Raw genomic sequence first — 13522 nt, forward strand, 5'->3', positions numbered from 1 at the left:
GCACTTATAAGACATGACCTGAACGAACCATCAATCATTAATTTAACCTTTCTATCGTTTCTTAGGCGGGATATGCAATTTTATCAATATACACCAGTTCAGCTAAGAGTCTGGTGGTGTGTTGGCGCGGATGAATGAAAGTCTTTGAAGTTGGAAGCTGGTTTTGCAGTTGAAACGTTAAAACGAAACTTTGCAGCAAAACTTAACTTAGAACCGAGACTTTTATCGAGAAAATAAAGGAAACTTAGGAAAGAAAGAAAATTGAGACGAGAATAGATGATGATGGCTTGATTGAACCCGTTCTTCTGATCTTAATTTGGGTTCTTTGTCTCTACGCGTCTACATGGTTACTATAACCATCGTCTGCTCCACCCGACTTGTTGTTCTGCCGAGACCTTCTTCGAGAGAGAGCCCGCCCGACTTCTGTTCTATTCTTCTAGCGCATTATTCTACTAAAGTCCTGTTCGGGTCTAAGGTTTTAAACTCAAGGAATGAAATTGGAATTCGGACAATAAGATACAATATGGTTATTTGAGAAGGGGGTCTTTTCTATCCCCCCCCCCCCCCCTTTCTCTCATCGTGAATCATGTGTTATCTGTGGTCTGCTTACTCATCAGCTCGAACAGAGGATACAGTTTAGACATAATTTCCATTTTAAGAACATAAAAATTTTTACACAGATTTCAATCAAGCCACCTTCTGAATTAATAATATATGAGCATAATGATAGGAAACACGATACACTTTCATTCACACAGGTAATAGTTACAACAATTAGATGACTTATATGTGATTAAGCATAATGGACACATACAGGGGTCATAGACACAATATAGAAATATGTAGTTGAACGATGTTTGATTATAAGTTCGTAAAGAATTGTATTGTGATGATTGTATGCATTTTTATATGAAAAGTGTCATGATCCTGGTTCTCTTCTCGTGTTTTATTGGTCTCTGTCTCCCTCTTCTGGTCATTCTCTGTCTCTGTTCCCTCTAGTCCGCTCTCACTTACTACTTATCTTCCCCAGCTGTTTCTCATTCTCTCATTATCGCACCTGTTCTCTATTTTCTATCATTAGCTACTCTCTATTTCTAGTCTCTCGTGTTTCTCTCTAGTTTGTCGGATTATTGTTGACCGTCATGTTCGTACCGCTGATGATTTCTCTTGTCGAATGTTCTGTTCAGTCTAGTCCAGTTGTCTGAGATCTACCTGCATCTATACCAGTTCTGAGCGGTTACCTGAGTAAGGTCCAGAGGACGTGTGAGGGATCTGCGCTTCATCAGTTCTCCTTTGCCCACTCACCACCAGCCCACGAGACATCCGCGTGCGCTTCTCTGTTCCTTCAAGAATATTTTGGGATTGTTTCTGTTTATCGGCCGTTGCGGCTCTGCCTTGTTTCATTAAAGACTGTTAACCTGCTTTTCGTCTCCTGAAGTTTCCTCACGCAGCAGTCCTCGTGACAAAAAGTCTCTTGTCTCTGTGGTTTTTAAGAGGTCTCAACAATGAGGTCATTCAAAGGTCTTCAAGTAGGGGGAAGTCTGTTTTACATCTCTGTCATGGGATCTTGGTCCTTAAGAAAGTCGTAGTCTGTTAGTCGCAGGGGTCAGGTGACCTCTTGTTAGGGCCTCTTGTTTCACCATTTCTGAACAGATCTGTTTTGCCAAATTATAAAACATTGACAACGTTCTTCCTTTAGTTAAACAATAAAAGGTCCTTCCAGTTGCAGATTCTCTGGAGCCTATGGCTCTGGGTCTGGTGATTTGATTCTGGAATGTGAAGACTCTTTGTGGGATTATGTATGAACAGTCACTTAAAAGCTTCAATTTTGTTTGGTTCTTTCTCATTGTCGCTACAGACGTAAAATGACGATTTTTGCGTCATTGTAGGAGGAAGTGAAAAAGGTAAATCGAGGATTTCTCTCGTCTCAGGGGAAAATGAAAGAGTGTTGCACGAACATTCAATAGTATGACTGGATTTCTAACAATGGAAATCTTAATGCAAATGGGTGGAGTGACCCTTTAAGTCTGTATGACCAAGAATGAGTATTTTAAGTCTATTTTCCTGCTATGTGAAAAAAATCGATCAAAACACGCCAGCGCGTTTGCTGACCTCAGAGGGTTAAGAAGTTAGCGCTGCTTTGTTTGGGCAGGCTTTATAGTTTCTTGGTTCATGACTTCACCCGCCTCTGATGTTCCGCCACTCCATTGGACTGATTTCACATGTGCTTCAAGACATCATCACGCAAAGCGTTCCCTTAGCTTCAATCGACGCAGCATCTAGTTCCCTCTTCAGGGAACCGAGGTTACAGTCATAACTGAGGCGTTTTCTGTTTGCCAGTTTCTCCTTGCCTTGTCTGTTGCCATAGTCATTAATTGTTACCCATGTGTTTTGTGTTGCATTAAAGATATCTGTGTGTAGGCCCTCAGTTTACTCAGATCTGTGTTCCATGTCGTCTAATTCATGTGGTTGCGTTCCCATGGTTCGGATTTATTATAAAAGATTGATTTCTCTTGAGACATTCGTCTTCGTTCGCTACTTTATTGCAGATACACATGATAGAAGACGGAACCTACAAAATTAGTATAAACATGGACACAACAGTAATCCATCTCCTCCTCTTTCCATAACAAGAAACATATTTGGAGAATTTTGTGTTGATGCTCCAGCACGGAGGATCCCTTTTCTCAGCCTGTGAACTAGAACCCAGCCAGCCACCAGCCATGTCTGCGTCGGAGCAGCATCCTGAGCCCCCAACGGACATCGCAACAGAGCGAATCCCAGAGGCTGATGTTATCCTGGAGTTAGAATGAGTCAAGGTGTGTGAACCGGCAGCTACATCCGTCGTTGAGGGCATTAGGGTTGGGTTGGCATTGAGGTACTCTTTTACAGACAGTCTCTGTTTTGATACTGGGTGGCCTCTTTTAGCACCTCAGAAGCAGATAAACAGCTGCTTGGAAATGCGAAATTGGCTAGTTTTGTTCACATAAGCACGTAATGCACATACAGGGCATAAAGCATGCTTCTGAGTCACCTCTCCTGAGGTTGAGTCGGGGGATTCAAATGCTTGGAGCGTTATCACCTGGGCTCTAAACAGCGTTGAGAGCACCTTAGGTGGATAACCCAGCCTAGGCGTCAACCTCACCATGCAATCACTGTTGACTGAGAGGGCTTGTTTGTTTGATCTGTTTTTCTGTTCTGTTCATGCCTGAGGTTCTTGGTTAGTTTAATAGTTTGTTAATTAGTTCAGTTCTTCTCTGTTTACTCTCTGTTTGTTTCCTATATGTTACTAATTGATTAGAGTATTCTGTTCATGTGTCTAGTTAGTCTCTCCCTTTGTTTGTGTCTTCATGAGCTATCTACTACAACCGACCGTGACTGAATGCAAAACCAAAAACCAAAATGGACCCATCGGGAGAATTTCTTGAATTCTATATAGAGGTAAGATATAGCCATCTTTCAACCTGTGAGGACCAATAGCTGATGGACCCATTTTGGAGTGGGCTGGACAACCACATAGCTCCCTGTATAACAGTCGGCTGCTCAAACATTTCTCTGCAACAGTATCTAGACATGGTGCTGGTAATGTGTGGCTCTCCCTTCACGGTTGGTGAGAAAACATTTCCTGGCACCAAACCAAAAACAAACAGCCAATAGTCCACTCCAGAATTCAACTAAGAGTTCGCTCCATAATTCAGCCCAGAGTCACCTCCAGTCCAGGAGTCCGCTCCAGAATTCAGCCCAGAGTCCGCTCCAGTGTCGGCTCCAGCCCCTGAGTTCGCTCCAGTGTCAGCTCCAGCCCCTGAGCCTGCTCCAGTGTCAGCTCTAGCTCCTGAGTCTGATCCAGTATCAACTCCAGCCCCTGAGTCCACTCCAGAGTCCGTACCAGCCACAGAGCTCAGCCCTGAGATGTCCGCTCACCTGGACATGACCAAGGAGGCCGTCCCAGATCCACCCGCTCTCCTAGACACGGCTAAGAAGGCTATCCCAGTGCCGCCTGCTCCCCCAGACATGGCCACGGAGGCTGTACATTCCTGCAATGCCGGCACTTCCCTGGCTCCCAGTGAAGCTGGCCCCTTCCAGGCTCCCTGAGCTACCGGAACATCCCTGGCTTCTTTTTTTGCCGGTATCACCCAGGAGGCTTCCTCTCATGCCTAAGCCACCCTGGTCACCCCCTACTACCAGATCCTCATTACCCTCCTGGCTTCCCACCCTCCCTCCCCTATTGGATGTATTATGGCGCGAGTATGCGCCTTCCCAGGAGGGGGGTGTACTGTCACATTTGAGTTTGTTTTGGATCTGTTTTTCTGTTCTGTTCATGCCTGAGTTTCTTGGTTAGTTTTTTCAGTTTGTTAATTAGTTTAGTTTTCTCTTTCCCTGCCTGTTTGTTTTTTAGGTTACTGATTGATTAGAGTATTCTGTTCAGGTGTGTTATTCTCCTTCTTTGTTTGCTCTGTGTATTTAAGCCTTCAGTTTTAGTTAGTTCCTTGTTCCTCATTGTTTATCGTGAGTGTTTAGTTGCTTAATTGTGTTTGATTTCCCTATGTATTCCTGTGAGTTTCTGATAAAAGACTGCTCCTGAATTTCCCTTGTCTTTGTGAACTATCTACTACAGCCGACCGTGATACTCACTTAGGTGACATACCAGAGTAACCTCAGGTGTAGTCATCACATTTTACTATGTATACTAAAATCTTACAACCAGTATTGCATTTTTCTTCTTTTAAAAACTGCATCTAATAATTAAATTAATGTGTATGTGTATAGTAATTAAATATATTTTAATAATGTTCTGTTTTATTTTTTAAAGAGCATATTGCAGGTAAAAAAATCAAAATGAATATATAACCTTACATGAAAATACCATATGGAAAGTTAATGCAGGATTTAAAATGTTTTAAAACGACATAAGGGCACCAATTTAGTAGATAAAGTGAGCGTTTCTTTGACTGCTCATAAAAAACTTTTTTTTTTTTCAACATCGCGTCATTTTACGTCACGAAAGGGAGCCTTAGCTCAGTGCAGAGTAGGTTGGTATTCAGTAAGAGCGGTCGTGAGTCAGTGTTTTCGGTAGTTTTTGTATTTTAATTTATCATCGTCATGGTAAATTATTGTGTTTGTGTAGGTTGCAAAAACTCTGGCCTGTTAGGACATCGAGTCCACAGGTTTCCTAACAAAAAAAATGATGGTGCTATCTTTCGTGCCTGGGTGCGGTTTGTGCAGGTGAAGAGACGGGATTTCTCTTCCGCATCGACTTCGAAAAACGCGGTCGTGTGTGATCGGAGGATTATCATCCCCGGGATATGATGGAGTAGGCACTGTACATCAAGTCTGGGGGTGATACTTTCCACTAAGGCCCAGTATGCATCCACCTACCTGGAGCACTGACTTTCCTCAGCTTTGAACATTGCCTCCCATTTCCCAGACAAGCACATATGGAACAAAAACGTGTATCAGGAATAAAAATATCTCTCTGTCTCTCGATGTGAAACCGCTAAGTTATGTCACGTAACGTTAGTCTGGACGGATATTAATGAGCATAACATTCGCCTGATCAAAGCCTATTAGTTTCTGTTATTGGTAAGTTCCAATACTCCTAGATGACCAATAATAGCTTTGCTATTAACTGATATACAATGGTAAAAATCTGTACAATATTGTTATCACAGTGTATTTCGTTAGCGAACTTGTATATATCTAAGCTAAAACTGGTTTCTCACCAAGACACCTGTCCTGTTCTCTACTGGTTCTCCTCACACACAACTCAATTTGTCTCCTCTGACCATTGTTCTGTCTAACATTAATCCTGGCCTGTCCTGCTCTCTCTGGAGCATAGCAGGCTCATAATTGTATGGCTGTGGTCCGTCATACGAGTTAGTATGAGCAATTTCCTCAGCGTCCGAAATGTCAATGCGATCCATTGTTCCCTTTCAGGAACGTCGAGCTGCGTGAAACGCTGCGGGAACGCCTCTTGCGTTGTGCGTCATGAAGCACGTATGGAATCAGCCCAATGGCGAGACGGAACGTCACGAGTGACGTCATCGACCAGGAAACTATAAAGCACACCCCTGAACACAATGGCGACAGCTTCTGGAAAAAGTCTGAAGCAAGTCGATCAAGGGAATGCCGGGAGTATGGCAACGACACGTAGCGTCTCGTTCCTTCAGGGAACTAGGGTTACATACGTAACCCGGGACGTTCCCTTTCAGGAACATCGAGCTGCGTGAAACGCTGCGGGAACGCTAATACCCACGTCGCCATAAGAGCAAGTGACCGACTGTGTGAATCAAAGATTAAATTCAGCCGAAAGCACCTGCGCCCCAGGGGTGGAGCTGAGGTCTAGGTCATAAAACCTGACGAAAGTATGCGGTGAGGACCAGCCTGCCGCATCACAAACGTCCTGGAGGGAGACTCCTGACAATAAGGCTTTGGAAGCCGCCATACTCCTTGTAGAGTGAGCTCGGACAGCCAAAGGTGAAGGCTGAGCAACCGACTCATAGGCAAGTGAGATGGCCTCAACCACCCACTTGCTCATCCTCTGCTTAGACACTGGGGACCCCTTCTTAGGTGGTCCAAAACAACGAAAAGCTGTTCTGATTTTCTCCACAGGGCAGCTCTGTGGACGTAAGCATCTAAAGCCCGAACAGGGCAGAGCAGATTAAGTTTTTCCTGATCAGATGATGTAAAAGGAGGAGGACAGAAGGCCTGCAGAACTATAGGTCTGGCCACATTGGTAGGAACCTTAGGGACATAACCTGGCCTGGGGTGGAGAAAAGCCTTCACCATCCCAGGTGAAAACTCCAAACACGAAGGAGCAACCGAGAGACCCTGAATATCTCCGATTCTCTTAAGAGAAGAAATGGCAAGGAGAAAAATAGTCTTCAAAGTAATAAACTTATCAGCAACTTCTTCAATAGGCTCAAAGGGAGCTAGGGAAAGACCTTCTGGGGCGATAGCTAAGTCCCATGCTGGCACCCTCGTGCGGACTACAGGCCTCAGCCTCAAAGTACCACAAAGAAAGCGAGTTATAAATGGGTGTCTCCCCAGAGAGACTCCACTGAAAGGGACATGGTAAGCAGCAAGTGACGCCACATACACCTTTAGTGTGGAGGGGGATAGCCCTGAGGAGAAATGCTCCTGCAGGAACTCCAGCACTGCACCCACTGGGCAGTTAACTGGGTCCAACAGGTGTTCTCCACACCAAGAAGTGAAGAGCCTCCACTTCAAGGCATATAACCTCCTCGTGGAAGGAGCTCATGCAACATGTAATGCATGTCTCATTGTGTTATTTTAATGTTTTGCCCTGTCAGCTGTTTAACCATACGGCATATGCTTTTGCACATTTGCTACATGTTTGATGTTAGTGATTGTCCCCAAAGGATTAATAAAGTATATACAGTGGTTATGTAGAGCAGTAGAGGGCTATTAGAGGAGAGTGGGATGGAGGGACAGCAGAGTGGTAGAGAAAGTGGTGTAATGGTGCAGAGGGTGGAGGAGTAGAATAGAGGGATGCAGGCCGCAGCGGAGCGTTGTAGATTGTGATAAAGGGAAAGAAAGGTTGGTAGAAGGATGCCAGTGGTTTCCCTTCTGGGAGTAAATGAATCCTTGAGTCACCCCCCCCCCCCCCCCCATTCTCTCTCTCTCTCTCTCTCTCACACACACACACACACACACACACACACACACACTCTCTCTCTCTTTCTACTCCAGTGAGTTATGGTACATTCTAGCTGCTGACTCCACTGCATGAAGAACATTTGCAGCGAGAGGAAGAAACAGACACACATCAATAACTAAATTCTCTTTATTATTTCTTCTTTGCCTAGGAGAACAAAAGGAGAAAATTAAGTTTTCACCAGATATGGAAGACATGTTGGGCAAACCAAAAATAAATTAGGCAATAATTAGGAATTGTTTTTTTTGTTGTTTTTTTACAGTAAAAGGAAAAAGACTCTCCAAGGTCATTTTTTTCTTCTTATGGAGTGTCCCTAAAATGTCAGAAGACGACAACCTACTCCCAGTTTAAACACTGGTTTGCACTCTACCTCCAAACTGTAAATATCCTGGATCTCTCTCTCTCTCTCTCTCTCTCTCTCTCTCTCTCTCTCTCTCTCTCTCGCTCTCGCTCTCTCTGTAAAACAACAGACTCCAGAAAAACAAAATTTTCACTAAACGGTTACAAAATTACTGTTTAGTGCTTGTTTTATACCTGAAATGGGATGGAAGGACAGCAGAGTGGTGGAAAAACTGGTGTAATGTTGCAGAGGCTGGAGGAGTATATATTCTAGCCTACATACACCCAATTTATTAGCCTGGCTCCGCCCTCCTACGCACTTCCGCTCAATTTCATTTTCCTTCAGTACTACGTCTGGGATTGCGCTGTAGACTTTGGTTTTCTCCGATCAATTTTTTACCGGGCCAATCAGCGAACAGAGGGAGTGGCTGAGAACGATGACGTTGATGTCGACTCGTGCGTTATTTTGAGTTGTAGTTCAAAATAAGAAAGATGCGAGCGAAGCCATTCGGTCCGTTGTGGCAACGCTGCCGAATATCAAGAAGTTAAAGCCGGAGCAAGAACAATCTTTGCTTAGTTTTGTGTTTATGGCCATCCTCCCACGGGGTTCGGGAAAAGACATATGTCACGACCAAACGTTAGCGATTGGTTATGGCAGATAGAGTGACTCTGGGCAGATTCAATAGTTTTAGACTTCAATAGAATACCCGCCTACAAGGAAGTTAACGCTTGTCAATGGAGCGGTGCCAGACTCTCTGTACAAATGTAATGTACGAGAGTCTGGTAGAACCAGGCTACCAATTTATTCCAGCCTCTCCTGTACAGTATATCAGTGCAGAACTTTGTCACGCTATGAGAAATAGTGCACCTATGAAAATGTTGACATTTCCAAAGGTTTGACATCCCCCCCATATAACAACCGTTTATAATGACCACATCTGTCAATCTCTGAAAAGCTACAAAAAATAACAGCAAATAGGTTTGGAAAGATATGAGGGAGAGTGAATAATTTCGGTAACACTTCATTTTACAGTATGTGCACTTTCAATGTACTTACAGTGTTCTTACCACAAAAGTAATGAGTAGTGTAAGGTAACTACATGGGTTAAGTTAAGGTTTAGGGGTAGGTTCAGGGTTAGTACCTAGTTAGTGTCATACAATATAAGTACATAGTATGTTCATGCGAAACAGGACTGTAAAACAAAGTGCTACCATAATTTCAAGAAGTAATTTCAACTTTTTGGTAAACTAATGAATTTATGAAGTGAGACATTGAAATGTGAAGAGATTTAGAGCAAGGAAGGTATCTAGCATTATGCCAGCACAGTAAAACAATAGTGGATAGTCATTGATTGTTTCCCCACTGTGATGAACTGTTCAGAGAGTTTTTCATGAATGATGTTCATTACATTGATTTGCAGAACATCACTAATCTGCTATGGCCGAGTAGATTTAATGAGAGCAGATTGAGCTCTTTTATCTGTGGCTTGTAACTGAATAATTTCCAGTCAATGCGTCTTCTCTATATCTCCATTGTCCACTCCCTCACTTCCTCTGTCAGTCTGTTACTGAGGGAATTTGGCAAAGAGACAGAGGATATTCATAAATGACTGTCTACCTGCCACATTTTAAAACAACAATTGCTATGGCGATACAGATTAAATTATTTCATGGTCAAATCATGCTGAAAGGATGACTTGTTTAGCATTTATAAGGCTTAATTGAAATAACTATGTGTGATTTTGCTGTCAGCTCTTTCAAACAGGTTCCTGTGGTGCGTGGGCTCTGCACTGGTGTGCCAGGCATTGTTGCATTCATTTCATTTTGTCTCATCTGGAGTGTTACATCTCTGAAGTCTCTCTCTTTTTCCATCTTTGTAGGTAGGGGATCAGATTCTGGAGGTCAATGGACGTAGTTTCCGGAGCATTTGTCATGATGAGGCCGTGCAGATTTTGAAGAATTCCAGCCACATGCTGATGACCATAAAGGACGTGGGACGGCTGCCTCATGCACGCACTGTGGTGGATGAGACCAAATGGATCCCTAGTGCACAGATTGCTGAGAGCTCAGCCAATAGCAACACCCAGAGGTGAAGCTTCATTATATTTTTTCCATCAAATTTTATTGGACAGAGTTTTTCTCTTCCATATCTCATCTTTGGAGCTTAAGAGAGTTAATTGAGGTTTCATTTGTGATTCATTTAAAGCTGAAGTACGTAATTTAATATGCCACCAAAATTGAATTGTAAATGGAATTGCTAACTCAAACCATTGACTATTGTTGCTGTGTCGGGCTGAAAAAAGTGCAATGCTTTGATAGAGCCACAGAGCCACTCGCTTACTTATGGTATAAACTTTGCCTCAGATGTGTCTCCCAAGATTCCTCAAGAGAGATAAAAACAGACATAAATGAGACAATTGTTGACCTACAGTGAGAGTATACAGCTATAAAATTGGAAGCCATAGATACCATAGACCAGACACTGTAATGCCGTTTTGGAGGAATTTTAATAGAAATGTTTGATTCATTTTGTCTCAGATTTTTTAATAAAGTCTCAGAGTGTACGGAGATTGTTGAGAGCTCTTCTGAAACTCTAGAAGAAACGCATGAGAGATTACTAGAGTTTTCTCAGGATTGTACCCATTTCCTCCCATGACTTAAATGGAGTCTCACTAGGATGGAGACTATTAAATAAAATTATTTGAGCTAACACCTGTTGTCATCTCTGCTTCCCCTTTAAGGTTTGTGGGGAAAAATGCGTATGTGTGACGTAGTGGGGCAGGTGGATGATGGGAGTGTAAACAAAAAGTATAGCGGAGGCGGAGAAAATGCAGTCTTAAGTTTACGGTGCGAACATAATGATGCAGGCTATGCTCCAGTTGAATGCTAGAAAGAAAAGTGCCTTGTATGCCCGTGAATGTGTACCGCTGTGAGTAATAAAGCCGAGTTCATTGTTGCAATCATCCGACGACTCACTGCGTGTTTCAGCTCTGTTAGCCCGGACCACTAGACGCAAGTTACCTGCAACGAGCCGAGTTGTTATATTGATGTCAGTTCGCTCTCAACTACGGTTCGGAGTGTAAGAAAGCTGAGGAAGGTAACACTGGGGGCTTGAAAAGTTTCGTCGGACGCAGAATGACGACACTCGGGGCTAGAGCTAAAGCTAGCGCGTGGATGAAGAGGCCTGTCGAGATGGAAACCACTAACGTAAGCACAAACCCATTTTTAACGGATATAAGAGACACTGATATAGACAAAATTAATCACAGGGATGGCCAATATGTTGACAGCACTAACCCCTTCGCGGCTGGCACGGAGCAAACGCTAGCCGCGGACGAAGAGATTGTTTATGGCCGGATGCTGCCGTTCAACCTAGTTTTGCCCCCCACACCACCGCCATCACGGGTGACTAACCCGTTCCTAATGCCCGTGGAACCACAGAATAAAACAGATGGTGAGTCCATGTACTTTTATCAGCAAAATTGTGACTGTTCAACGCATATGACGGCCAGCCCCGTTGCAGTTTTACCGCACGGTCTGAAAAATAGCCCCGGCCCAACGGTTGCCCGACGTGCCGCTAATCAACTAGCTAACCCGTTCACTTCTGTGAACTGTGCAGTACAAAACCTTTTTTCCAAGACCCACGCATTGCCTTCCCAGTTCACTTCGACACCTTTTCCACCCTGCGTGGCCCGGGCCGCAGGACGTTGTGAAGTGATAAGGTATAATGATAACTATGTCCCACACCGCGATCAATACCAATGTGGTCAGTCAGCTGTGGAAAGGGCCAAATCGGGCCCACGGTCATCACACACGGTGCCAGGTGCATAAATAATGGACATTAATGATGATGAACATTATGGATATCAAGAGAGAATTCCAATATTAAAGCCAGGCCATTTTGATGGAACAGGTTCGTGGAAAGACTTTCTTCACCGGTTTGAAAGCTGTGCGCGGGCAAACCATTGGTCAGAAACGACGATGGCGGTTCAACTGAGATTCGGCCTGACTGGCGCGGCTGGAGCTATCGTCCATAAAAATCCCAGGTCTGACCGTTGGAGCTACCGGCGAATTGTGGCTGAAATAGAGACCGCCTACGGGCCGCGGTCCGACCATGCGGCCGCCATCGGCATTGAACTGAGGCAGAGGGTTAGGGGGCCGAACGAACCCCTGCACCTATTAAGGGATGACATTTACGAGAAAGTGTCCATTGTGTATGCTGACCGTACAGAGCTGGAGCAGGACGTCTTCAGTGTGGAGGTTTTCACCAACGCCCTGGTCGACGCTGAGGTGGTGCAGAAACTACTGGAGAAGCAGCCGCGCACCCTAGCCAGAGCATATGACATCGCACACAGCTACGAGACCACCAAGAGGGCCGCCAGAACAGTCACACAGTTCATGAAGCCTGGCCAACGTGGTCTTGCAAATCAGAGAGCCAGGGCCACCGTAGTACGCGAAAATAACAGCAGGCCAGCTGGTGAAGAGCCAGTGGGGGTAACTGTTTGGTCCATCGACTCGCCAGAGAGGGCTCCAAGATTTAATCAGCAGTGGCGCCAGAAGAGGGACATAAATGTCAAAACGCCAATGGGGGATGTGCAATGCCACAACTGCTCTGGTCTGGGGCACATCCAGAGAAATTGCCCTTCTCCCCGTCGACCCAGACAGCGAGGCCAATCAGCAAGGACAGTCAACAAGAACACAGCACCTGACACAGGTATAGTGGTCACCTGTACGGCGTGTCAAGGAGATGAAATGTGTGTTAAAATATTGATATATGGACTGGAAATGTGTGCTCTGCTTGACTCTGGTGCTCGGAGGAATGTGTTGCCTCTCCATTTCTTTAACTCTATTCCCGTAGAGTCCAGACCCCAAATAGAGCCATCTGTCGCACAGGTCCTGCAGGGCATTGGGCCCAGTGGTCTGGCAGTGCTGGGGGAGGTCAACCTACCGGTGCAAGTTGGGAGCAGGGCTACCAATGTGAACTTTATCATGGCCGACACCGCAGAGGACACCAAGGTTATCCTGGGGCACCCTTTCTTACATCAGACAAGTGCCCAGCTCGACTATGGTCGCCGTGAGATAACCCTCTTCGGAGAAAAGGTACCTTGTTTTAACCAAAGCCATCAGCCCCGGGTGCACATTGTCAGAGTTGCCCGCACAACAGTGTTGGAGTCGGGGTGTGAGTATGTAGTGCCTGGCACCGCCCACCTGCGCCATGCTACTGAGGGAGACCTGATGCTGAGCCCAACCAGGGGTTTCATAGAAAAGCACCACGTTCTAGTGGCTCACATCATCGTACAGGCGCAGTGGTCCACCAATGTTCCCATCAGAGTTTTCAACCTTGGTGCCTTACCTGTCACATTGAAGAGAGGTGCCGTGGCAGGGATTCTACAGCCAGCTATGGTGGTGAGGAAGGTGGAGACCCAGCTGCCTCTGGCCTCACCGGCCCCTGAACCTATTAACTCTGTCTGTGTTTCTTTACCCAGTCACCTGCAGGTCTTGTATAGT

General features: G+C 45.0%; 1 protein-coding gene across 1 annotated transcript in view; it reads left to right on the forward strand.

The window, feature by feature from the left end:
* The window catches only part of whrnb (whirlin b), a 132815-nt gene that overhangs the window by 69855 nt on the left and 49438 nt on the right, over positions 1–13522 (forward strand). The window contains exon 4 of the mRNA XM_077241844.1: positions 9895–10103. Coding sequence (XP_077097959.1) covers positions 9895–10103 — 209 coding nt within the window. The remainder of the gene's footprint in view (positions 1–9894; positions 10104–13522) is intronic.

Source organism: Siphateles boraxobius, unplaced genomic scaffold (assembly GCF_051911475.1).
Source record: "Siphateles boraxobius isolate OS27281-9 unplaced genomic scaffold, OSU_SipBor_1 24, whole genome shotgun sequence".
In the NCBI taxonomy this organism is placed as follows: domain Eukaryota; kingdom Metazoa; phylum Chordata; class Actinopteri; order Cypriniformes; family Leuciscidae; genus Siphateles; species Siphateles boraxobius.